The sequence below is a fragment of the Suncus etruscus genome, chromosome 11, assembly GCF_024139225.1.
Source record: "Suncus etruscus isolate mSunEtr1 chromosome 11, mSunEtr1.pri.cur, whole genome shotgun sequence".
In the NCBI taxonomy this organism is placed as follows: Eukaryota; Metazoa; Chordata; class Mammalia; order Eulipotyphla; family Soricidae; genus Suncus; species Suncus etruscus.
In genome coordinates, this window is record NC_064858.1 from 73855956 (window position 1) to 73883509 (window position 27554).

The 27554-nt window shown below is 44.9% G+C and overlaps 2 protein-coding genes across 2 annotated transcripts in view; one reads left to right on the forward strand and one right to left on the reverse strand.

Annotated features, from left to right (window-relative positions):
• On the forward strand, positions 1-27258 carry BID (BH3 interacting domain death agonist). Its single transcript, XM_049783658.1, has 6 exons — positions 1-47; positions 17087-17145; positions 17837-18041; positions 21837-21976; positions 24789-25001; positions 27024-27258. The coding sequence occupies exons 2-6, from the start codon at positions 17122-17124 to the stop codon at positions 27033-27035; spliced, it is 594 nt and encodes a 197-aa protein (XP_049639615.1). The 5' UTR covers positions 1-47; positions 17087-17121; the 3' UTR covers positions 27036-27258.
• Positions 1-27554, reverse strand: part of BCL2L13 (BCL2 like 13) — a 1170396-nt gene that overhangs the window by 1081938 nt on the left and 60904 nt on the right. The window lies entirely within an intron of this gene.

Consider the following 27554-nt stretch of genomic DNA (forward strand, 5'->3'; position numbering starts at 1 on the left):
AGTGCGGCGGGAGGCCGCGAGCCCGCCGAGGCTTTGTCCGGCTCCACGTGAGTGTCGGCCTGGCCGGGCCCGGGTGGGGCGGCGCTGCGCGGCCAGGTAGGTGTTCTGGGTGTCGGGAGGCCGCCCCGGTGGGGAGCCCCTCGCCGGGCTCCGCGCCCCAGAAACGGCTGTGGGTGAGGACGGTGCCGAGTGGAGCCGCCGAGAGGGAGGAGCCGGCTGGAGGGCCGGAGGAGTTCCGTCGGGGACCTGTTGAGATGTGGGGCCTACACCCGAATGTAGCCCAGATCTTGGGCTTCGGTTTGGGGGGGTGTGCTCTGAGGGCACTGGGGTGCAGATAGGAAGAAGCTAGAGGGGTCCTAGGGGTCCTTGGTGAAGTTTGGGTTGCTGCTATGTGCATGGCTGCTATGGATTTAGTGGTTCATTCATTCAAGCCACTGCAGTGGTGTCGGGAGGGAGAGGATGGATGATGGGTTTGCAGGCTGACCAGTGTGGGTTCGGACAGGGCCTCTGGGAATGCGTGAGACGCGTTACAGAGACTCAGCACAGACCCCTGCTCCTCTTCATGTCTGGCCTGAGTCCAGACTTTTCTTGCAGGTCTTACCCGCTTGCTGGTAACCCAGTCAGTGTTGCCTTGGGAACAGAGGAAGAGGCTGTGGCCCTACTGGCTTTTTCCACAGTTTGTCTCCTGTGGCAGGTTCTGAGATTGGGAGGGATCTCCTGGCCTGCTCTGTGCTTGCTGCTGCGGGAGATCCAGAGCCAGGCCCATGGGAGTCACAGGAATCATCTGAGTTCCTGGAAGACAGGCTGGTGAGAGGAAATCATGAATGCAGGTGGTGAGAAAATGCTCTGACTTTAGAAGTTGGGTGCAGGAACTCTAATGAAACACTGCTGGAAAGGGGAAGAACTGCCATCGAGGACCAATGCAGAAGAGGTGTCTCGGGAAAATGTGCAGGCATTATGTTTACTGGACATCTTTTGTTCTACTTTATATAGCTGGGGCCTTAAAGGCAGGTATCTACATCCTGGTTATCTGTGTTGTGCTGGACAAACATGTTGAGAGCTGTTTGAGATTAGACATAGAAACTTAGCTATTGTGACAAACTGGGAGGCCGGCTTTGGTTTTGTTAGGAGCAGAGAGCTGCGGGACATTTGGTAGGATGGGTTAGAGCTTTTCTGATAGAAAGAAAAGAAACTGCACTGGGGAAGTGCAGAGGTCGCTGGGGCAGGGTACACTCTTCTTGAAGAAAATGCAAGATTTTAACATGCATGAGGAGACAAAGGACCTGGGCTTGTTTTATTTTTAATAATATCTTTAAGCACTATGATTACAAACATGTTTGTAGTTGGGTTTCAGTTATAAAAAAGAACACCCCACTCTTCACCAGTGCAACATTTCCACCACCAATGCTCCCCATCTCCCTCCTCCCACACAGACATTATTTGCTTGGATGATTATCCTCCAATCTTTGATTTTGAGTTTGTTCTGACTATTCAGATGTGTTTCTTGTAGGCAGCAAAATGTTGGATTCAGCTTTTTGTTTTTGTTTTTATTTTTTGGGTCACACCTCACGGCGCTCTGTGCTCAGAAATTGCTCTAGGCAGACACAGGGACCATATGGGATGCTAGGATTGGAACCACCATCCCTCCTGGATCAGCTGCATGCAAGGCAACCTACCGCTGTGTGATCTCTTCGGCCTCTGGATTTAGCTATTTGTTGTTGTTGTTATTGTTGTTGTTTTGGGTTTTGGGCCATACCTGGTGATGCTCAAGGGTTACTCCTGGCTATTCGCTCAGAAATCACTCCTGGCTTGGGGGACCATATGGGACTCCAGGGGATCAAACCCTGTAGTCTCTCTTAGGTCAGCTGCGTGTTTGTCACTGGTGCATTTAGTCCATTGACATTGAGAGAGATAATTGCCGTGGGATTTAGTGTTATCTTTAAGTAGGGCTTTGGTGTATCTCTTGGTCTGTCTTGTCTTAAAGTAGACCTTTCAGTTTTTATTGGGGGTTGGGGTCACACCCAGCACTCAGAAGTTGCTCTTGGCAGGCACAGGGGATCATATGGGATGCCGGAACTCAAACCAGGGTCCATCCTGTGTTGGGCGCGTACAAGGCAAACGCCTTACCACTGTGCTATCACTTCGGCCCCTCAGTTTTTCTTATAAGGCTGGTTTGAGTCTGTAAAGTTACTGAGCAGTTGTTTATCCATGAAGCTATATATACTTCCTTCAACCTGAAAGTGAGTCTGGCTGGGTGCAGTATTCTAGGCGAAGCATTCAATTCATTGAGTTTTGTCACTATATTCAGCACTGCCTTCTGGCCTTGAGGGTTATTTAGTGACAGGTCTGCTATAAATCTTGTTTTGTTTTGTTTTGTTTTTGGGGCCACATCCATTTGACAATCTGGGGTTACTCCTGGCTATGCCCTCAGGAATTTCTCCTAGCTTGGAGGGACCATGTGGGATGCTGGGTGATCTAACCTCGTCTGTCCTAGGCTAGCACTTACAAGACAGATGCCTTACGTCTGCTATAAATCTTAAGGATGCTCCTTTGTACATAATTTCCTTTTTTGATCTTGCTGCTTTCAGTATTCTATCACTATCTGTAGGATTCATCATTGTGACTAGGAAGGATGTGTCTTGGGATTCTTTTCTTTGGGTCTCTTTTAGCTGATAAGCTTCAGGCATGCAGAATTTGGTTGCATGCAGTCTTTAGCTCTAGTAGAAGTTTCTCTACACTGATGTCCTTGACTGTTGATTCTAACTGGGATTTTCATCCTGGGTCTCTAGGACTCCAATGATTCTTATGTTGTTTCTGTTGAGTTTATCAAAGACTTCTATTTTCATCTGTTCACATTCTTTGGATATTTTCCCATTGTCTGATCATTTGCTTTAAGGCTCTTTCCAATCTTTTGTTGTATGGAGTTATTATGCATCTCATCTTCCAGCTCACTCATTTGGTCCTCAGCTGCTGTTACTCTGTTAGAGAGGCTTTCCAGTGAGGTTTTCACTTCACCTACCACATTCTCCAGTCCTGTTATTTCAGTTTGGAGTTTTCTGATTTCTGTTTCCATATCCTCTTGATTCTTATTTGTGGTTCATTCAGCTCAATCCATGCTTTCTTTGAGTTCTATGAACATCCTACATATTTCTTCTCTAAACTCCGTATCTGAGAGGCTAAATAAGTAGTTGGCACTTTTTGGGTCATCAGAGCTGCTGTTTTCATTTTCTATACCCAGTGTTGACCTGCGTTGTTTCCCCCATTTTCATGCTTGTACTTGGGTGTTTTCTACGTGTTGTGCTGAGGTTCATTGGCTGGAAGATGTGCACAGTCCTGAAGCGGAGCGGCAGTGCTCCTCTGGCTTTGCCCTTCGTGGGAAGAGACAGCCTACCTCTGCTGACATGCTCACAATAGATATTCTCTGCTGTGGTTCCCTCGGGAGCTGTTTTGGGTGGGGTGGTTCACAACAGCCTCACAGAGCAGAGCAGTGGCAAAAGTTCAAAATGTTTCCTGTGTGCCAAAGTACACAGCATTAATCAACATGGCCTGGACTCAGACCTCCAGCTAACACCATGCACAATGGTAAAATCCAAGTGGATTAGAAATCTTGCTATCAGACATGAAATGATAAGGTATATAGAACAACACGTAGGTAAAACACTCCATGACATTGAGACTAAAGGCATCTTCAAGGAGGAAATAGCACTCTCCAAACAAGTGGAAGCAGAGATAAACAGATGGGACTATATCAAGAAGGAAAGAGTAACTAGGATACAAAGACCACCACAGAATGGGAGAAACTATTCACCCAATACAAATATCAAAGATAATATCAAAGGTATTGACCGAACTTAACAAGAAAAAAAGCATCTAACTCCATCAGAATATGGGAAGAAGAAATGAACAGACACTTCCTCAAAGAAGAAATACAAATAGCCAAAAGACACATGAAAAAAAAAAATGTTCCAAATCACTAATCATCGGGGAGATGCAGATGAAAACAACTATGAGGTACCATCTCACGCCACACCACAAAGAACAAAAACAATTAGTTCGAATGTGGGGAGAAAGGAACTCTCATTCATTGCTGGTGGGAATGCCATCTAATCCAGCCTTTATGGAAAACAATATGAAGATTCCTCAAAAAACTGGAAATTGAACTCCTATGTGATCCAGCTATATCACAAAAACACAATACAAAAAATGCCTTCTGCACACCTATATTTATTGCAGCACTATTTACAATAGCCAGACTCTGGAAACAACCAAGATGCCCTTCAATAGATGAATGGCTAAAGAAACCATGGTACAGGGGTCAGAGAGATAGCATGGAGGTAGGGTGTTTGCCTTGCATGCAGGAGGACGGTGGTTCGAATCCTGGCATCCTAGGAGTGATTTCTGAGCGTAGAGCTCATACACCTGAGCGCTGCTTGGTGTGTACGTATACACAATGGAATATTATGCAGCTATCAGGAGACATGAAGTCATGAAATTTTCCTATACATGGATGTAATGGAATCTATTATGCTGAGTGAGACTCTGATCCTTCCTTCCTTCCTTCCTTCCTTCCTTCCTTCCTTCCTTCCTTCCTTCCTTCCTTCCTTCCTTCCTTCCTTCCTTCCTCCCTTCCTTCCTTCCTCCCTTCCTTCCTTCCTTCCTTCCTTCCTTCTTCCCTCCCTCCCTCCCTCCCTCCCTCCCTCCCTCCCTCCCTCCCTTCTGGGACCAACCTCCTTCCCCCCACCCTCCTGCCCACCCACAGTAAACGTGGGAAATTAGAAAGAAAATTTCCTTGGCCTAAGAGTTACAGGGTGTCTCTACCCTTGAAACATACTGTCATGAGACTGACTATAGTCCCCGGGCTTGTTAGTTGTCAAACCCTTTATGGTCTCAGGAAAAATTCTGCTCAGTCGTGGATTTCAGAATCATTTTTCTGTAATTAGAGATCTTGGTTTTTGCATAAGTCCTAGGCAGAGGGGCAGTTTTTTTTTTGTTTGTTTGTTTTGTTTTGTTTTGTTTTTTTTGGGCCACACCTGGCAGTGCTCAGGGGTTACTCCTGGCTGTCTGCTCAGAAATAGCTCCTGGCAGGCACAGGGGACCATATGGGACACCAGGATTGGAACCAACCACCTTTGGTCCTGGATCGGCTGATTGCAAGGCAAATGCTGTCTCTCCGGGCCCTGAGGGGCAGTTTTTTTTAAAAAAAATTATTGTACTGATTTACAAGCTGTTTGAAGCTGATAAGGCTTCATACATAACACTTTACCTCCTTTCAGCACCACTTCCTCCTCGGGGTTGAACATTTCTTCATAGATGTTGCCCACTCCCTCTCCTATTCCCTGCCCCACTCAAGTGGCATGTTTCCTTCTTATTAACAGTTCTCAGGTTGTTTCCACTGTCTTTTTTCTTTCCTTTTTCTGGTTTTTGGGCCACACCCAGTGGTGTTCAGAGGTTACTCCTCACTCTGTGCTCAGAAATCACCTCTGGCAGGCTCGGAGGACCATATGGGATACCGGGAACTTAACCCGCGTCCGTCCAGGTCAGCCACATGTAAGGTTTGTAAGGCAAACTCCCTACTGCTGTGCTCCAGCCCCTTATTTTTTTATTTTTAATTCTTTTGGGTTTTAGGCAATACCTGCTATGTTCAGACCTTGCTCCTTTACTCCTCGCTTTGCCCTCAGGGATCGCTCCTAGCAGAGCTCAAGAGACCATATGGGGTGCTGGGAATCAAATCCAAACCAGCAGTGTGCAAAGAAAATGCCTTACCGTATTTTCTGGCATATAAGACGACCCCCTAATTTTGCAGTTAAAACATAAGTTTAGGCCTATATTCGCTGTATCAGACAGAATGTTCCTGTGCTGCAACTGTATGTACCACAGTGAGCCAATCCCAACAAGCAAAGGTTCAAAGGTTATACTGTAATGGACTTCCTCTCTGTTTTTATTTTTGTTTTTGTTTTGTTTTTGGGCCACACCCGGCGGTGCTCAGGGCTTACTCCTGGCTGTCTGCTCAGAAATAGCTCCTGGCAGGCACGGGGGACCATATGGGACATCGGGATTCGAACCAACCACCTTTTGGTCCTGGATCTGCTGCTTGCAAGGCTATCTCTCCGGGCCCTGGACTTCCTCTCTGACTCTGGCCAATCAGCAGGCTTTTTACAGTGTAGATTCGGGTCCAGAACATTGTCTAATTTGCATGCATAAAAAGCCTGCTTGGGGGCCCGGAGAGATAGCATAGCGGCGTTTGCCTTGCAAGCAGCCGATCCAGGACCAAAGGTGGTTGGTTCAAATCCCGATGTCCCATATGGTCCCTCGTGCCTGCCAGGAGCTATTTCTGAGCTGACAGCCAGGAGAAACCCTGAGCAACGCCGGGTGTGACCCAAAAACCAAAAAAACAAAAAACAACAACAACAAAAAAAAAGCCTGCTTGGATTGGCCGAGTTAGAGAGGTGATCCGAGCAGCCTTGCAGTCATTGGTCCCTTATCATAGGCACCTTTTCTGGCAATTCCCTGATGGCTCAGTTAATCTCCCCCACTACATGAACCAAACAACACCCCATCCTCGGACCCTAGCACTGAACCACCAACACAGTTAGCTGGGTCTTGCCAGAAGTGGCCCCCAGATCTCCTGAGTACTGTTTGGGAGCCCCCAAGAAAGAGATTTGGAAACTCTGCGGCCTGATTTTTTTTTGTTTCGTTTAGCGGTATATTGAAACATTTTTTGGGATATACTCTGCGTATAAGACGGCCCCCGATTTTCGGTTGACTTTTTTTGTTTCAGAGGTAGTCTTTTTTTTTTTTTTTTTGGTTTTTGGGTCCACCCGGCAGTGCTCAGGGGTTATTCCTGGCTCCATGCTCAGAAATTGCTCCTGGCAGGCACAGGGGACCTTATGGGACGCAGGGATTCGAACCGATGACCTTCTGCATGAAAGGCAAATGCCTTACCTCCATGCTATCTCTCCGGCCCCTCAGAGGTAGTCTTATACGCCGGAAAATATGGTACTTGCTGTACTCTTTTATTTATTTATTTTTATTTGGTTGGTTGGTTTGTTTGTTTTGGGTCACACCCAGCTGCGCTCAGGGGATACTCCTGGCTCTGCAGTCAGAAATTGCTCCTACAGCCGGAGAGATAGCATAGTGGTAGGGCAGTAGCCTTTTAACAGCCGACCTGTGATGGACAGTGGTTTGAATCCTGGCATCCTATATGGTCCCCTGAGCCTACCAGGAGCAATTTCGGAGCACAGAGCCAGGAGTAACCCCTGAGCATTGCCGGGTGTGACCCAAAAACCAAAAAAAAAAAATTGCTCCTGGCTTGGGGGACCATATGGGATGCCGGAATTTGAACCCAGGTCCATCCTGGGTTGGCCACGTGCAAGGAAAATAAAAAACACCCTACCGCTGTGCTATCTCTCTGGCCCCACTTGCTGTACTATTTCTCCAGACCCCAATCTTTTTTTTTTTTTTTTTTTGTATGTGGTACTGGGGACAGACACAAAGGTATATGCTGCATCCTCAGCACAGCAAACTGTTCCCTGAGTAGCCACATCTCACATTCCTATCATTCATATATAAGGACTTGAATTTCTCCACATCTTTACCAGACTTATTTGCCTTTTAGCCATCATAGTGGACATGAAGTGATCTGATGAGTATTTTTGTATTGGGTAATAGTTTTTCATATGTTAATATCTCATCTGTATATCTTCCTTAAAACCTAATTCAAATTTTGTATATATGTGCAGGTTTTAGGGAAGTGTGGTATCTAGTGCCAGGAATCCAACAGGAATCCATCTTGAAGAGCATTTATTTTATTCATTTATTTTATTACTGGACTGTATCCTGGCCTCCTCATGCCATTTTATTTATTTATTTATTTATTTGGTTTTTGGGTCACACCAGCAGTGCTCAGGGATTACGCCTGGCTCTATGCTCAGAAATCGCTCCTGACAGGCTCGGGGACCATATGGGATGCCGGGATTCAAACCAATGACCTTCTGCACACAAGGCAAATGCCTTACCTCCATGCTATCTCTCCGGCCCCATGTTATTTATTTTTAAACTTTATTTAAACACCATGGATTACAAAGCTGTTTATAATACAGTTGTTATGGACATTCAATATTCCAATCCCAATCCTACTACCAGTGTGATATTCCAAGTTTTCCACCCCTTCCCCAAGATTGCTAACTTGGCAGGCACAAAATTATTTTATATTGCTTGTCACAACAAAATGATAAATGGAATTATTAAAAAATAGTCCAGTCGGGGCCGGGCACGGTAGCGCTAGAGGTAAGGTGTCTGCCTTGCCAGCGCTAGCCTAGAACAGATTGCGGTTTGATCCCCCAACGTCCCATATGGTCCCCCAAGCCAGGAGCGACTTCTGAGCTCATAGCCAGGAGTAACCCCTGAGCGTTACCAGGTGTGGCCCAAAAACCAAAAAATAAATAAATAAATAAATAAAAATAGTCCAGTAAAAGAAAGCTTGTAAAAATTGTTATATCTCACAGTAGCAATATTAAAGTCATTGAGAATTTACTGAGCTGGGTTTGTTGCTAGTTGTGCTGTCTTTTTGCTTAATGAACTTTGTAGGTTTTTTTCCCTTAATTGTTTTTGCTTAATGAACTTAACTTTTTTGGGGGGGTCCACACCCAGTGACACTCAGGGGTTACTCCTGGCCTTGTGCCCAGAAATCACTCCTGGCTTGGGGGACCATATGGGACGCTGGGGGATCGAACCACGGTTCATCCTAGGTCAGTGCATGCAAGGCAAACACCCTACCGCTTGTGCCACTGCTCTGGCCCAACTTAGTCAGCTTTTATGCTACTTTCCTATCTAGTTTACTGTGCTTCTTCTGAGCTGTCAGTATTTTGGAACTTGGAGGTGTTGCTTAGCTGCATATGCAATCATGCACTGCAGAAGTTCCAGGACCTGTATAACTAGGCTGATTCTTGGGCCTTCCCCATGCCCCAGAGTTTTCATGCCAAAACCTGGTGTACCTGTAACTTCCATTAGTTTGGGGTCTCATCCGAGATTAGTTGTGAAGCAGTTGGGCCATTTGTGTTTTTTTAATATATATAATTTTATTTTGACCAAAGTGGATTACAGATCTTTCAGAGTAATATTTTAGGTACATAGTGACATTGAATCAGGGGCATTCCCACCACCAATGCTGTTCTCCCTCCACCCCTGTTCCCAGCATGCATCCCATATCCCCCTCTATGCTCCCCCGGGCTGCTGTATAAGTGGTCCCCTCTGTGTCTAGCTTGTTGTAGATTGGGTTTCAATTCTGTTGTCGTTTAGATTTGGTATTTAAGTACTATAATTTTTTATTTCTACTCAATGTTTGGTCTTGGTACATACCTGTTTGGTCTTGGTACCCTCCATTATTTCCCCCTCAATTTGTGAGGCGGAACAAGATGGTTCAAATTATGTGGTTCTCTTTGAAGGAAAGAAAAAATAAATAAAATGGGGCAAAAAGCAAACAAGTAAAAAACAGGATGAGTCCTTCTAGAAGCTATAAATTTCTTTTTTTTTTTTTTTTTTTTTGGTTTTTGGGCCACACCCGTTTGACGCTCAGGGGTTACTCCTGGCTATGTGCTCAGAAATCGCCCCTGGCTTGGGGGGACCATATGGGACGCCGGGGGATCGAACCGCGGTCCGTCCTATGCTAGCGCTTGCAAGGCAGACACCTTACCTCCAGCGCCACCTACCCGGCCCCGAAGCTATAAATTTCAATTTAAGAGACAAAAGGGAAAAACGAAGAAAAACATAACAACAATAAACAATACAACAAAAAAGAAATCAAACAAACAGCCTGAAAAGAACCACAGCAATAAAGACAACAACCACACAATAACCACAGTCCTGAAATAAAAAGAAAACAAAGCAAAAAACAAACAAACAATAATAATAACAAAACCAAAAAAAATTAATTGTGCTTTTTCTTTTTGCATAGGCACAGTAAATATTGGTAAGATTAGAAAGGGGTGAGGCCGGAGAGATAGCATGGAGTAAGGCATTTGACTTTCATGCAGAAGATCATTGGTTCAAATCCCAGCATCCCATATGGTCCCCCATGCCTGCATAGAGCAATTTCTGAGCATGGAGCCAGGAGTAACCCCTGAGCACTGCCAAGTGTGACCCAAAAACCACACACACACACACACACACACACACACAAAAAGATTAGAAAGGGAATTCCCTTGGCCTAAGAGATACAGGATTTCTCTACCATCATAGGATGGAGCCTAGAATGGAGTCTTTCTTCATGGTTCTAGAAGTTTTGTTTCATCACTATTGTTTTAATCAGTCTTCTGTAGTTGATGGTCTTGGTTTTTGCACCGATCCTAGGATGAAGCCTAGGATAGAGTCTTTCATTATGTTTCCAGAAGTCCTGCTCAGTTGCAGTTGTCTCAGTCAGACCTCTGGAATTAGATCTTGGTTGTTGTACAGATCGTTGGCCAAAGCTAAACTAGGGACTTTTTTATTGGTCCCAGGATAAGTTCTGCCCAGTCACGGCTCTCACAGTAGTCTTCTGTAGTTAGCGATCTTGGCTTTTGCACAGATCAAAGGATGACATGTCTTCTGACTTTACCTTAATGTTAGGTGGTGAGGTAAGAGAACCTGCTCGTAGATCAAGTTATTGCCATTTCCTCATTGTCAGGATGTCAAATCAAAACTGCCATATGTTGGTGTCAGAGCAGTATTAAGAATGTCCCACCAAATGGGGCTGGAGAGGTGGCGCTAGAGGCAAGGTATCTGCCTTGCAAGCGCTAGCCAAGGAAGGACCACAGTTCGATCCCCCGGCGTCCCATATGGTCCCCCCAAGCCAGGGGCGATTTCTGAGTGCTTAGCCAGGAGTAACCCCTGAGCATCAAATGGGTGTGGCCCGAAAAACCAAAAAAAAAAAAAAATGTCCCACCAAAAAAAAAAAAAAGAAAAAAAGACAAAGAATGTCCCAGGGGCCAGCGAGGTGGCGCTAGAGGTAAAGTGTTTGCCTTGCAAGCGCTAGCCAAGGAAGGACCACAGTTCGATCCCCCGGCGTACCATATGGTCCCCCCAAGCCAGGGGCAATTTCTGAGTGCTTAGCCAGGAGTAACCCCTGAGCATCAAATGGGTGTGGCCTGAAAAAAAAAAAAGTTTGGGCCGGAGAGATAGCATGGAGGTAAGGCATTTACCTTTCATGCAGAAGGTCATCGGTTTGAATCCCGGTGTCCCATATGGTCCCCCGTGCATGTCAGGAGCAATTTCTGAGCATGGAGCCAGGAAAAACCCCTGAGCACTGCCGGGTGTGACCCAAAAACCACAAAAAAAAAAAAAAAAAAAGAATGTCCCAGAAGGAGTTTGGTTCTTGGAGCTGTTGCAGAGAACTGTGTCAGTTCTATGTCTGAAATCTAGGATTCGGGTTTGGATGGTTGCTGTCTAATCACATGGAGTCTAAGTTGGGTCCACATGACATATGTTCAAGGTGGGAGGTGTGGTGCCCCTGTATTGTAAAATGTATGAGTTCTTATCCCTAGTAGATAAGAGTTTGTTTCTTTTTTTTTTTTTTTTCGGTTTTTGGATCACATCCAGCAGCGCTCAGGGGTCACTTCTGGTTCCATGGTGGCAGCTGTGGGATATCACAATTGCTCATTTTATGTGTGTGTATGTTGTGCGTGTATGTTTTTTAGGCACCATGATTTACATTATGAATATACAGTGGTCCAGCACTGTAGGCCCCACAAGAGTGTCAGTATCCTTCCATCAATGTTTCCAGGTCCTCTTCCATCCCCCCACATCAATTGAAAAGTTGAGTTCTGCAGGCTGACTACAGGGACTGTTAGTATTGTCCATTTTCAATTCCCTTATGTTCTTTATATTCCACATATTCTATATTTGTCCACCTCCTTTGGATGTCACTTAGCATCTAATTCCATCCAGGTTTTTATTTTTATTCAGGGTGGGGAGTTCCCAATGAGAAGTCAGGAGGCCAGGGGCCTTTACTGGAGAATCTTGACTTACTAGGCCTGTGGTTGAGTACGAGGACCCAAGGACCTGGATGCTCTACTACTGGAGATACCGGAGTCATCACCACTGTTCTAGGGGGCCTCCTGGATTATACCTGGTGGTACTTAGAGACCATGTTCAAGGATTGAATTGGGGTCAGCTGTATGTAGGACATGTGCTTCAACCTCTCTACTCCTTCAGATTTCTTTTTTTCTTACAGTTGTGTGGTATTCCATTGTTTATTATACCACTGATTCTTTGGAGAGGGGGCAGTGTTGGACAACTCCTGGCTCTATGTTCAGGGATAACTGCTTGGGGACCATATGGGGTGCTGGGGATCAAACTTAGGTTGATAGTTCTCAAGGCAAGCAAAAGCAACTCTACTCTGTACTGTCGTTCCTGCCTTGATACTACTGTTCCTTTAACTACTCATGTACCTAGATTGTTTCCAGAGCTGGCTACTGTGAATAACTCTGCAATGAACATAGGAGTCATTTTTAAAAGTTGGTTAAGATTCCTGGTTTTGGGGGCCGATGAGGTGGCACTAGAGGTAAGGTGTCTGCCTTGCAAGCGCTAGCCAAGGAAGGACCGCGGTTTGATCCCCCGGCATCCCATATGGTCCCCCCAAGCCAGGGGCAATTTCTGAGCTCTTAGCCATCAAACAGATGTGGCCCCCCCCAAAAAAAATTCCTGATTTACAGTGACTGGAGAGATAGCATGGAGATAAGGCATTTGCCTTGCATGCAGAAGGACAGTGGTTTGAATCTTGGAATCCCATATGGTCTCCGGAGCCTGCCAGGAGCAATTTCTGAGCATAGAGCCAGGAGTAAACCCTGAGCGCTGCTGGGTGTGACCCCAAAAAAAACAAAAATGATGAGACTATATATATATATATATATATATATTTTTTTTTTTTTTTTTTTTGGTTTTTGGTTTTTGGGCCACACCCGGTGATGCTTAAGGGTTACTCCTGGCTGTCTGCTCAGAAATAGTTCCTGGCAGGCACAGGGGACCATATGGGACACTGGGATTCGAACCAACCACCTTTGGTCCTGGATTGGCTGCTTGCAAGGCAAATGCCACTGTGCTATCTCTCCGGGCCCAAGATGGGACTGTATTAAGCTGAGAAGCTTCTTCACCTCAAAGGAAATAGTGCCTAGGATACAAAAACATAGAGCAAAAACAAAAACAAACAAACAGACAAAGATTCTTGGTTTACAATACTGTTGTTTTCTGTTTGTTTTGTTTTGGGCCACACCCAGCCACACTTACTGGTCCCTTTGTTTTGTTTTTCTTTTATAAAATCTTTATTTAAGCACCATAATTGCAAGCATGATTGTAGTTGGGTTTCAGTCATAAACAGAATACCCCCCTTTACCAGTGCAACATTACCACCACCCGTGCCTCTCTCCTCCCTCACCCCTGCCTGTATTTAAGACAGGTATTCTACTTCTCTCGTTCTTTAACATTGTCATGCTAGTTGTTCGTGTAGTTATTTCCCTAACAGCATTCACCACTCTTTGTGGTGAGCTTCAGATTGTGAGCCTGTCCTTCTGGCCTTTCAGCTCTTAACTCTATTGTCTCTCGGCCTATTACAATAATGTCTTTAATTTTTTTTAAAGACCATAGATGAGTGAGACTATTCTGTGTCTATCTCTCTCCCTCTGGCTTATGGGGTCTTTCACTCAGCATAATAGATTCCATGTACATCTACATATTCGAAAATTTCATGACTTCATCTCTTCTGACGGCTGCATAATATTCCATTGTGCATATGTACCACAGTTTCTTTAGCTAGTCATCTGTTGAAAGGCATCTTGGTTGTTTCCAGAGTCTGACTATTGTAAATAGCGCTGCAATGAATATAGGTGTGAGGAAGGGATTTTTGTATTACATTTTTGTGTTCCTATGGGATAACCTTAGGAGTCATATAGCTGGATCATATGGGAGCTCAATTTGCAGTTTTATGAGGAATCTCCATATTGTTTTCCATAAGGGTTGGACTAGATGGCATTCCTTCCCACCAGCAGTGACTGAGAGTTCCTTTCTCTCCACATCCCCGCCAGCATTTATTGTTCTTGTTCCTTGTGATGTATGCAGTCTCTGTGGCATGAGATGGTACCTCGTTGTTTTGATTTGTATCTCCCTGATGATTAGTGATGTGGAGAATTTTTTCATGTGTCTTTTGAGGAAGTGTCTATTCATTTCTTCTCCCCATTTTTTGATGGAGCTATACTTTTTTTCTTATTAAGTTTTATCAGTACCTTGTATAGTTTCAATATTAGCCCCTTGTCTGATGGGTATTGGGTGAATAGTTTCTCCCATTCTGTGGGTGGCTTTTGTATCCTAGGCACTATTTCCTTTGAGGTGAAGAAACTCAGCTTAATATAGTCCCATCTTTTTTGTTTTTTTGTTTTGTTTTGAATTTTTGGGTCACACCCGGCAGCGCTCAGGGATTACTCCTGGCTTTACGCTCAGAAATCACTCCTGGCAGGCTCGGGGGACCATATGGGATGCCGGGATTCGAACCACTGTCCTTCTGCATGCAAGGCAAATGCCTTACCTCCATGCTATCTCTCTGGCCTCAAGTCCCATCTTTTTATCTCTGCTTCCACTTGTTTGGAGGGTGTTGTTTTGTTTTTTAATTAAAAAAATCCAAATCAGGGGGCTGGAGCGGTGGCGTAGGTCATAAGGCATCTATCTGTCTTGTGCACGCTAGCCTAGGACGGACCGCGGTTCAAGCCCCTGGCATCCCATATGGTCCCCCAAGCCAGGAGCTATTTCTGAGTGCATAGCCAGGACTAACCCCTGAGTGTCACCAGGTGTGGCCAAAAAATAAAAACAAACAAATCCAAATCTGGGGCCGGAGTGGTGGCGCAGGTGGTAGGGCATTTGCCTTGTGTGTGCTTAACTAGGATGGACAGCTAGATGATCCCCCAGCGTCCCTTATGATCCCTCAAGCCAGGGGCGATTTCTGAGCACAAAGCCAGGAGTAACTCCTGAGCATCACCAGGATGCTGTGTGGCCCAAAAAGCAAAAAAAAAAAAAAAATTAAAATGAACATTTTCTTTAACCATTGTAGTGTATTTTCCTAAGATTGTTTTTGCCTGTCGTCCCACCTGGATCTTCCAGGTGGGAGCGATTAAGGAAAGAATAAAGAGCTTGTGGGCGAGGCGAAGAAAAACTTTTTTTTGGCAGAACTGATGGCTGGCTCAGTTGTTGTTTTGGAGTTGGCATCAGAACTGTTAAAGACTCGCTTCACCAACTTTTGTCCCCCAACCTTTGTATCCGTCTGGATTATTTGCGGTGAAGAATTGTCACTTAGGCTTCCCCCAGGAGGGGGGATGGAAGAATGGGATATAGTCTCCCATTTTGGGAGATATTTCTGGACTCTCAGATCACCAACAAGGGGTTCAACATCTCCCAGCAAACCATCTCAAGTTTAGGAAAGTAGTAATTTGCTTTCATAACTTATTCATTAGCAAATCTTTCAATTTCATAGGTAAATTTTGGTATACTGTAGGTAGCTAATTTTTACAGTACTTACTGTATTTTCCTTTAGTAATTAGCTACCATTTTATAAGATGATATAAAATATTTACATTTTAGGCCTGGAGAAATAGCACAGCGGTGTTTGCCTTGCAAGCAGCCGATCCAGGACCAAAGGTGGTTGGTTCGAATCCCGGTGTCCCATATGGTCCCCCGTGCCTGCCAGGAGCTATTTCTGAGCAGACAGCCAGGAGTAACCCCTGAGCAATGCCGGGTGTGGCCCAAAAACAAACAAAAAAAAAAAGTTTACATTTCTCCTAAAATACTTTAGTCTCAGTTGACAGTTAATAATAAACTGCAGATAATAAGTGCAAAATTGATCAATTTTTTAGCATCTATTATAGCCAAGATAAGAAACAATTCTAATACTCTCAAAAGTTACCTTTGCCCTTTTGCAGTTCGTTTCTTTCTTTCTTTCTTTCTTTCTTTTTTTTTTTTTTTTTTTGGTTTTTGGGTCACACTCAGCAGTGCTCAGGGGTTTCTCCTGGCTCTACGCTCAGAAATCGCTCCTGGCAGGCTCAGGGGACCATCTGGGATGCCAGGATTCTAACCAACGACCTTCCGCAGGCAAGGCAAATGCCTTATCTCCATGCAATCTCTCCAGTCCCTGCAGTTCATTTCTTATTTGCCCAGAAATACTGATTATGATAAGGAACTAAGGAAATAATTAGTTTTAAATTATCTAGCTTGCCTTTTGGCCTGGGATCCTAAGAGTTGGGAGGGTTGACCTTGAGGAGTTCTCAGTGCCTTAGAAAATATGCATTGAGGGCCCGGAGAGATAGCGCAGCAGCCGTTTGCCTTGCAAGCAGCCGATCCAAGACCAAAGGTGGTTGGTTCGAATCCCAGTGTCCCATATGGTACCCCGTGCCTGCCAGGAGCTATTTCTGAGCAGACAGCCAGGAGTAACCCCTGAGCAATGCCGGGTGTGGCCCAAAAATCAAAAGAAAAAAAAGAAAATATGCATTGAGGTGCCGGAGAGATAGCATGGAGGTAAGGCATTTGCCTTGCATGCAGAAGGTCGGTGGTTTGAATCCCGGCATCCCATATGGTCCCCCGTGCCTGCCAGTGGCGATTTCTGAGCATAGAGCCAGGAGTAACCCCTGAGCGCTGCCGGGTGTGACCCAAAAACCAAATGAAAAAAGAAAAAATGCATTGAGGGGGGCAGCAGAGATAGCCCAGCAGTAGGGTGTTTGTTTGCCTTGCATGAAGCCAATCCAGGATAGATGGTGTTTCGAATCCCAGCATCCCATATGCCTCCTAGGAGCGATTTCAGAGCACAGAGCCAGGAGTAACCCCTGAGCTCTGCTGGGTGAGACTTCCCCAAAAAAATGCAATGAGAGAAACTGAATTTATCTTAGAGGTGGTCACCCAAACACCAGGCCAGGCAAGGAGGAGAACTAGGAGGTGTGCTTGTTAGTTGGGTCCAGTAGTTCTGCCAGTGCTGGTGTATCTCTGAGTCCCTACCCTGGCCAGTATATCCGAGCCTTTCCGGTGGGGTCCTGAAGAAAGTATCTGGGAGCATTATCTACTCAGCGTGTTTTTCCTCTTCCAGGCTGCCAGCACTGTGAACAAAGTGGATCTTCACTGATGGCCCTCACAATGGACTCTCAGGTCAGACTTTGGGGAGTGCAGAACCAAAGTTTGCCTCTTTGTGGGCACCTGCAGCGTGGACCTAGCATGGGCCCCACCTAACAGTGCTCCAAAGAGGTGCACAAACAATGCTACCTCACATTGACAGTAAAAAGGAAAACAAAAACTTCCCTTGGTTCCCTAACTTCTTCCACCAATCCCCAGGCCCAACCCCACATCTAACGCTGGCTTGCTAAGTAGAAGGGCAAGGAGATTTTCAAATTTAAGACCATTTAATAACTCTAATTCTCTCTCTCTCTTTTTTTTTTTTTTTGTTTTTGTTTTTGGGTCACACCGGCAATGCTCAGGGGTTACTCCTGGCTCCACGCTCAAAAATCTTTCACCTTACCTCCATGCTATCTCTCCAGCCCCTGTTTTTCTTTTTTCTAAATTTTTGCTACTGTGTTTTTTTGTTGGACATGGCTGACCTGGGTTTGATCCCTAGTGCTACATAGAACATAGACCCAGGAGTAAACTCTGGTTTGTTCACTGGTTGTGAACCAAAAACAAATACCACACACAAAGCTATTTTGTTCACTGGTTGTGAACCAAAAACAAATACCACACACAAAGCTATTTTGTTCACTGGTTGTGAACCAAAAACAAATACCACACACAAAGCTATTTTGAACCTTTAGTGCCCTCTCCCATCTCTCACCTGCCTTTGTTGTAGATTCACAACGGTTCCGGCCTTCAGGATGAGCACATCACAAACTTGCTCTTGTTTGGTTTCCTTCAAAACTGTTCGAATCATAATTTCCATAAAGAGTTGGAGGTGCTACAGTGCGAGCTGCCCGAGCTTGCTCCCCTGGGGCATCTGCACCAAGAGCTGCAGATAGATGGCAACTTCAGCAGTCGCGTGCTTGCAGACGAGGCAGGTAAACTCATGAGGGCTCCTGATGATAGAGGTTCCATCTCTTCCCATCCCTGTCACTGGTTTTCTGCTTATTTAGTACTACAATTTCCCTGCTTCTTTGGATTCAGTTGTTGGTACCTTATACTTTCATTTCATTTCCCCATATTATGATGTGATTATTCCTAAGACTAGGGCAGTTGAGGTGTGGTGAGATCTAAGTTAAAAGACGGCACACATGAGTAGGGCTGGTGTCAGGTGGCTCCAGTGTCATTTCCCACACACTGTGATGTCTCCCAACCTTGTGTGTGACTCTGTTGTCACCCATGCCACCTTCACAGCCACTCAGAATCCTGAGCTGAAGGCTGAGAGCGAGACTGGGAATGGGGACTGTTAGTCTCACCCAGGTTCGGCCCAGGAGCACATCTGCAAATTCCATGAAGACTTTTCCCACAATGCACAGGCCTTAGGCCCTGCACCAGCTGCCAGCATGTTTTAGTGTATCCTACTTAGAATTGCTGCCCTTGAAGCCCTAGGACTGGATTAAGCAAGACATGTTGATCCATGAGACTGCTCTGCCCTCTGGAGGCCCATTGAGAGATCAACAGTCAAGCCAATCATTGTGTGGGCTTCTCCAGAGAGAGAAGAGACTAATGGAAATTGGCACTGGAAGAGCTGGGATGGGGTTGGAGCCATCGTTCAGCAGTACAATGTTGGCCCTGCATGTGGCCAACCCGGGTTCGATTTCTGGCTTCCCATATGATCCCTCAAGCCTTCCAAGAATGATTCCTGAGCACAGAGTTAGGAGTAAGCTCTGAGCACTACTGGGTGTGGCCCCCCAAAAACAAAAAAACAAACAAAACTGGGGCCACTCCAGCATGGGGCACTGTGAAGTAAAGGGAAGGAATATTGCATATCTCCAGGATGGAGTGTCACTGGTCCGCATTTGTACCTCCAGCCGACTTAAGTTGTGAGGATAGGCTTGGCAGGGGGGTCCCACTAGTCAAGATGTTTCAGAGACTTTTTCTCTGAATTCAGTGATCATGTCTTCTGTCAAGACCTAAGCTGGAATCAGATCTAATAGTGTTTCAAGAAGGCTGGGGGTAGGTAGGGATGTGCTGGACTGTCTTTGCTGCAGAAAGCCAGATCCTCTGTTCAGGGCTACTCAACTTTTCTTTTTTCTTGTTTTTTTGTTTGTTTGTTTTTGGGCCACACCTGGCAGCACTCAGGGATATCTTGGCTCTGCACTCAGAATCCTTCTTGGCAGGCTCAGGGGAATATATGGGATACTGGGGATCACACCTGGGTCTGCATTCAAGGCAAATGCCCTACCCGCTGTGCTATTGCTCCAGTCCCTGGGCTACTCAACTTTATTACCCCATCCATCACCCTGAGCAGCACAGCCTGATTGCAGTGTGGGGCCATTCACTTCTCTTCTGCTCCAGCAGAATCTGATTTGCAGATCCTGCAAGATAATGTGAGTCCCTGACAACATTTAGAGGCAAAGGGTAAGGTAGAGGTAAAGTTAGAGGTCTGGCTTCCTTGGTTGGTGAATTCCTTCGCCCAGATGGATCCAGCTTCACAAGTGGAAAAGCCCAGGTAGGAAATGAGCAAGGCCCATTTCCAGGCTGAAGGACATAGAGAGAAGGGAGACCTGGGAAAAGCTGCATGGTTTCTGTTGCATGGCTACTATTGCTGGGCATCTCATGCCCCACTCCTTCAAACGCTCTTTAAAGCGGGATATTTTCACTGTAGTGAAAATAGCATGAAGAGACCAATTTGTGTAAAACTTTGAGGGAAAGGTGCAAGGGGATTTGAGTTCAGCTCTTGTCCTCATTTATTCAGAGGAAGATGCAGAGGGTTTTGTGCAGTGAAGGCACGTCATACTGCATGTGTCCTGGGCAAACTCAGACAAATGAAGAACCTGGCACACAACATTTAAGCACCCTCCCTCCAAGCCCCCTTTGTGCTTTTACTCTTTCACCTAAACATCTTGCTGGAGGTGACATGGAGAGAGGATGAGAGTGTTGAGGTAGGCTGTCGTCACCCGATGGGAGGGGTAGAGAATACCATATAGTGGCGCTGGTGGCAGTGGTAGGAATGAAAGTTGTATCTGCCATGCGACAAACGTGATGAGTTGCTGAAAATGGAAAGATGTGGGCAGGAGCGATAGTGTAGACTACAGTAAGTTTGAGATTTATTTTTATTTTTTTGGTTTTTGAGTCAACCCTGTGGTACTCAGGGGTTCCTTCTGGCTCTATGCTCAGAAATCGCCCTTGGAATGGGGCCAGAGAGATAGCATGGAGGTAGGGCATTCGCCTTGCATGCAGAAGGATGGTGGTTCAAATCCCAGCATTCCATATGGTCACCTGAGCCTGCCAGCTGTGATTTCTGAGTGTAGAGCTAGGAGTTATACCTGCCTGGTGTGACCCAAAACCCAGCCCACCCCCCTAAAAAAAGAAATTGCCCCGTGGGACTGGAGAAATAGCACTGCGGTAAGGTGTTTGCCTTGCAGCCAATCCAGAACAGATGGTGGTTTGAATCCTGTCATTCCATGAGTGATTCTGAGTGAAGAGCCAGGAGTAACCCCTAGTGCCTCCTGGTGTGAACAAAGAAACAAAGGAAAGAAGGGAGGGAGGGAGGGAGGGAGGAAGGGAAAGGAAAGAAAAGAAAAGAAAAGAAAAAAGAAAAGAAAAGAAAAGAAAAGAAAAAAAAAAAAAAAAAAAAAAAAAAAGAAAAAGAAAGAAAAAAAAAAAAAAAAAAAAAAAAAAAAGAAAAGATAAAAAAAAAAAAAAAAAAAAAAAAAAAAAAAAAAAAAAAAAAAAGAAAGAAATCGCCCCTGGCAGGCTCAGGAGACCATATGGGATGCCAGGAATTGAACCAGGTCCGATGCTTGCAAAGCAAACACCCTACTGCTGTGCTATTGCTCCATCCTCTGTGGTATGTGTTAATCTTGGTCAGTGGCATTTAGCTAGCCCTACAGGAATTTGTTGGGGGTGTCAGCCATTGTAGCAAGAAGAGAGGGGCGAGTTGCTGGGACAAGATTTGTGGAGGAGGCATGGGTTTGCAGTAAGGAGGCAGGGGATAATAGTGGCCTGGTAACAGATAGTAGAGAGAGTTCTCCTGGGTCCGACTGCAGTGCTCTTGTGCCCATAGCTTCCTAGCTGGCACCTATTACAGGGGAGCCATAAAGACTATTACCAGAGAGGAAAAAAAAAAGACTTATTACCAGGTTACCCCTAGAATGTCCAGAGGCACAGGTGCAGGCACATGGCTTTTTTGTGGGCAGAGGTTGTCTGCTCAGGGAGAGATGTTTTCTGCCCCCATCCCTGCCATTCTTTTACTTCCTTTACCGACTCCATCCTTAGTACAACTCCTGAACAGCTGCTATTCCAGGCCTGCCCCAGGAGTCCACCTAGGAGGGAACAGATGTTCAGCCAGGACAGCTGTAGTCTGCTGCAGAAGCACCAGTTGGATTTGCTTCAAAATGGAATCCTTGTCTTTCTTTCTTTTTTTTTTTCTTCTTTTTTTTTGTGGGGGGGGCACACCCGGCAGCACTCAGGGGTTACTCCTGGCTCCATGCTCAGAAATTGCTCCTGGCAGGCTCAGGGAACCACATGGGATGCCGGGATTTGAATCGGATTTGAATCACCGTCCTTGTGCATGCAAGGCAAATGCCTTACCTCCATTGCTATCTCTCCGGCCCCTTAAAAATAACTTTTAAAAACAAATCACCATGAGCTCTAGTTACAAGGGAGGTTTGTGGGTTGACACCCTGCCACGGTGTCAATCGGTTTTTCTTTGCTGGTTGATCATTCAGATTCTGAGCATCAAGAAGAAATCATTCAAGACATTGCCAGGCAGCTTGCGCAAATCGGGGACAGCTTGGACCGTGAAATCCACCCAGCACTGGTGCAAGACCTTGTGGCACAGTTTCTGAACGGGAACCTGTCCGAGGAAGTAAGTTGGATACCCACAAGTGCTTGTGCAGTGTTACTTGGGAAGTGTGAGGGGTTTCTTTGTTTGTTTTTTTTTTGTTTTTGGGTCACACCCGGCAGGGCTCAGGGGTTACTCCTGGCTCTGCATGCAGAAATCACTCCTGGTAGCCTCAGAGGACCATATGGGATGCTGGGAATCGAATCCGGGTTCATCCCGGGTTGGCAGCATGCAAGGCAAATGCCCTGCCGCTAATGCTATCTTTTTTATCTCAGTTTTAAACATTTTGATTAGTTAACAGGTTCTTGAGTTTTTTGTTTTTGAGCCACACTTGGCAATGCCTAGAGGCTACTCCTGGCTCTACAGTCAGGAATCATTCCTGGCTGTGTTCACAGGACCATGTGGGATGCCAGGGATTGAACTCATTGTATTACTTTGCAGCCCCTAACTAGTTATTGATTCTAATTGCTTTAAAAGCATGATATGACTTGCTTCTAGTCATTTTAGTTATAACTACTGACTTATTGAAGAGCCAGAATGATATTACTTGCCTTACATGCAGCCGACCTTGCACCCCAAATGGGCTCTTGAGCCTGCCAGGAGTAAGCCCTGAGCACGACCAGATATGCCTCAAAGCAAAAATAAACAGTGGTTTGTAATGTAGATTTTAGTTGTAGAGATTTCCTAATAAGCATATATACTATTCTTTTTTTTTTTTTTTTTTTTTGGTTTTTGGGCCACACCTGGCGGTGCTCAGGGGTTACTCCTGGCTGTCTGCTCAGAAATAGTTCCTGGCAGGCACGGGGACCATATGGGATGTTGTGTATGTAAATATTTTGGGGGATTACTATGTTGCTCACCCTAATCTGTGCCCTACCCTAGGGTGTGACCTGGCATTCTGCCCCCACCCTAGGGTAGGACCTGATTCTGCTTCCACCATTGGTTGGTATCTGATCCCACCATTGGGTGGGACCTGACTCTGGACTATAAGAGCAAGGGTCTGTGGAAGGCGAGGGCTTTTTGCTGGCTGGAACTGAATCTGAGTCTTTGGACTTCAGTTTTGTCCATTCGAATAAAGCAAATATTTCCACAGACCCTTGCTCTTATAGTCCAGAGTCAGGTCCCACCCAATGGTGGGATCAGATACCAACCAATGGTGGAAGCAGAATCAGGTCCTACCCTAGGGTGGGGGCAGAATGCCAGGTCACACCCTAGGGTAGGGCACAATCACCTAATCAGATTAGGGTGAGCAACATAGTAATCCCCCAAAATATTTACATACACAACAATTCCCCCTTTTGTTTTTAGTAAACAAACAATATTGTCTACAATTATTAAAAGAAAAATTAGTCACTAATAAAAGAGCGGCTGTTTGCATAAGCGCATCACAGGAAAATGTAAAGAAAAACTTCTAACCTAAGCACAGGGTGTCTAAAACCAGAAACATGTATCAAGGAATCAACTACAAGCTCCTGACAAGATAAATCTAAGACGTACATAGATCTTTCGAAGAGACACCAGAAAGGTTGTGTAGCAGGCAAGGAGAAGCACCTTTTCTTTATTTGTTGTTGTTGTTGTTGGTTTTTGGGTCACACCTGGCAGTGCTCAGGAGTTACTCCTGACTCCACGTTCAGAAATCGCTCCTGGCAGATACCGGCATTTGAACCAATGACCTTCTGCATGAAAGGCCAACGCCTCACCTTCATGCTATATCTCCAGCTCCATTTTCATTCAAGTTTAGGTAGACCAGAAAGCCCATCTTTGAGGGCATTGAACTAGGCCTTTATTTCAGAAGAAGAGGCTCATACACCCTCTGCACAGTGGGGAGCCACTGCAATGATGATCAATAGGTATCTGAACTTAGTCCAAATTTTTAATCCTGTCTGAAGTCCATAAGATGTCTGAAATTGATGTCGACTATTTATAGATGGGAGCTTAAGTCACAAACCAAAACAAAATGTTTAAGGCAGAGACCCTCCCTGTGTAAATAAACAACTTGAGGGCCCATCCAAAATGGATGGAACCTTCTATAAACCTAGTATTTTGCCTATGATGCGCTCAGCAGGGCAAGCCTAAAATGGCTGCACGCTTGAAAGGTTATGAGATAGGCCACACACCTGTGGTGGTCAGGGCATGAATAAAGATGATGCTTCCTAATGCCTGCATGTGAGTGAGTCTTGATTACGCCGATTACCTGGGCCTGGAATTCGCCAGCTGGATGGGTATGAAGCCACGTGGCTGGGGCCTAAGCACAAAGGCCTCCATCCATCGCCATCCAGCCCCATCGCTAATTATTTCATTCGAACCAACCACCTTTGGACCTGGATCGGCTGCTTGCAAGGCAAACGCCGCTGTGCTATCTCTCCTGGCCCCATATATACTATTCTTACACCTATCACCCAAACATTGGCTTCTGTAGCTGCATCATTGTGGATCAGAAGCAATGATGCTCAGTGCATATGTCTAGGTAATGAGCACCCCAGGGGTCTGATATCATCTGTCTTCCCCTTCTACTCTGTTGCTGCATTTAATTGTCATTCTCTCTTCCAACCTCTCCTTAGGTGTTTGTTTTCTTTTTAGTATCTGACTAAAAAGTACTCGTACCTTTAGTACTTGGGATACTCCAGGGGGTTCTTGGGAAAACTTAGGGTTCTGGAGATCAAACCTGGACCTTCAGCAAGTAAATCATGTGAATTATCTTCAGATTCCCCCCTTTTTTTAGCTATTTATAAAACTTGTGTCTGAATGAAATCCTGTTTCTTTACACTCACCACTGGAGAGCTTCTACTTTAAGAGGGAAGAGTATTAGTAACCTGGGTTCTCTGTCCCTGTGCAGGAGAAAAGGAAATGTCTGACAAATGCAATCAAAGCCATTCTTCAAACTTACCCTAAAGACATGGAGCAGGAGAAGATCATGCTGACGCTGACTATGCTGTTAGCCAAAAAGGTGGTCAGTCACTCACCGTCTTTGCTTCGGGATGTCTTCTGCACAACAGTGAACTTTATTAATCAGAACCTGCGTTCATGTGTGAGGAACTTACTCAGAAATGTAAGAGCAATGTCAAACCTGGGCACATCACTGAATCCTCTGGGTCTCCACCTACTTGTGCCTATTTCCAGGTTGGTCTGTCCCATGGAGCTCTCTGCAAGGCTCCTTCCTTCCCTTGCTTCTGATAATCAAACCAGAAGGAAGGTTGTCATAGACTCTCTCCACTCAAGTTGAGAGGCTTGGTTTTATTGTCACAGAAAATTCTGAGGCAGGTGTCCTTTCAAACTCTTAAGTTTTATTTTTTGATTTAGGACCACACTTGGCAATGCTCAGGACTTACTCCTGGCTCTGCTCAGGAATTACTTCAGGTGGTGCACAAAGGTATATGCCAGAGATCAAACTTAGGTTAACCAATTGCAATGCATGCAGCCTATCTGCTGTACTCTCTCTGGCCCTATCAGTTTTATTTTTCAGACTTACATTATACTAGAGGGCCAGTGAAGCTTATTTAACATTATTTATAGAACCATAATTGTATCCTGTAGATGTGGACTTATATTGTGTGGATGAGTGGTGGCAGCATAATGTGGACAAGAAACAGCATTGTGTGAACACATAGCAGTGTAGTGTGAACAAAGAAAGAGTAGTAGGAGGGACTCATGTTGAGCCTCCTAAGTCTGTTTCAACTTCACCGTCACAAAAAAAACGTGTAACTAAAACTTTTTTAAATGTGCTTGTTGAAGATGATGTAGAGAGAGACTAAAATGAAAAGTAAAAATGAACAAAAATCTACATATTTTTCCAGAAAATCTTTCTCTTACAACCAGGATATTAAATATTATGCTCATCATAATGCTGCCAAGACCTGACGAACCATTAGACCCAATAATGAATGAAGTAAATATCTCATTTGTAGATTTGGAAATGTAAACAGTGCTTGAGATCAATTTTTGTTCGTTTGTTTTGGGGTCACATCCAGTGGTACTCAGGAGTTACTCCTGGCTCTGAGCTCAAGTTGCTCCTGGCAGACTCGGGGGACCATATGGGATGCTGGGATTTGAACCTGGGTCCATCCTGTTTGTCATGTGCAAGGCAAACAAACGCCTTAATTGCTGTGCTATTGCTCCAGCCTGAGATCAATTTTTTTTAGATAATTAGTCTTAATATTTATTGCTATGCCTTAGCTTAGACAAAAAAACAAAACAAAAATTGAAGGGGTATTTAAGCTACACTGACAGCTATGGTGGGAGGGGTCACTCCTAGTAGCTCTCAGGAACCATGAAATGCTAGGGATCAAATCTGAACCTTCTGCTTGCAAAGGCTTTTGAGCCATTTCTCCAGGACATATCCAGCTGTGCACCAGGTTTACTTCTGGATCTGCACTCAGGATCACTCCTGGAGGGGCTCAGGGACCTTAAGTGGCACAGGGGATCAAACCCTGGTTGACTACATGGAAGGCAAGCACCCTGCCTGCTGTGCTAGTTCTCTGTTCCCTAAACATTTTTAAAAAGGAGAATGAATGTAAATGTCAAATTGAGAATTAATTTTGCTTGGAAGGACCTAATTGTTGATAAAGCAACTATACAGGTTTCACCTACAACCTGCTGGTAAGATATCAGCTGAACTCATGACTTACCACTGAGTTTTGGTTCATTCGTTCCATGAAGATGCCTCTAGCACAATAAGTAATTTGGTAGAAGTGAATATATGAGCACCTTGAAAACTCATTTTTCACAGTTGTACCCATTCTATGAAAAGTTAAGGGCCCAGAGAGATAGCACAGCGGCATTTGCCTTGCAAGCAGCCGATCCAGGACCTAAGGTGGTTGGTTCGAATCCCAGTGTCCCATATGGTCCCCCGTGCCTGCCAGGAGCTATTTCTGAGCAGACAGCCAGGAGTAACCCCTGAGCACCGCTGGGTGTGGCCCAAAAACCAAAAAAAAAAAAAAAAAAGAAAAAAAAAGAAAAGTTAAGTATGAGATGGAAGGATGGTCCTAAGAATGTTTCTGTGTGACTGTGCCATCAATACTGTCCTATTTTATGAAATAAGACTGATTCTGGCTATCTTCCTTTCTTACCGTAGAATATGGACTAAATAGATGACCCTGGAAAAGAAAGACTGGAAAACATGACTCTGGGAAAATTTGATATGGTAACAGAAGAGCTACCTGCAGTGGAGATGGAGCCATGACATCCAAAGTTCTTGAGATAGGCATGAGAAATTACTTTTCATTTTCAGGACGTTTTAAACTTATAACTGACCTAGACATCTGTACATTAATATACTTAAATAAAAATGTCAACTTGCATATTTTTAATGAGCTTCACACCATCTAAATCATCTACATATTGTACTTTTATCTTTATTCAGCTTCTTAAAAATTCAATTCGGAGTGGGAGTAACTTGGATGTCTTGTCTTGCTCAGGTGTTCATATAGTGGGGTAGGGCATGTATCCAGGGTTCGATCCCCAGCACCCTAACCACAACTGACCCTTTGTCACAGAGCCAAAAGTAAACCTTGAACACTGCTGACAATACACTAAAACAACAATAAAAATGGTGGGGGAATCTCTCCTATAATATCTATAAGATATCTAAAAGTTTTATTTGAAA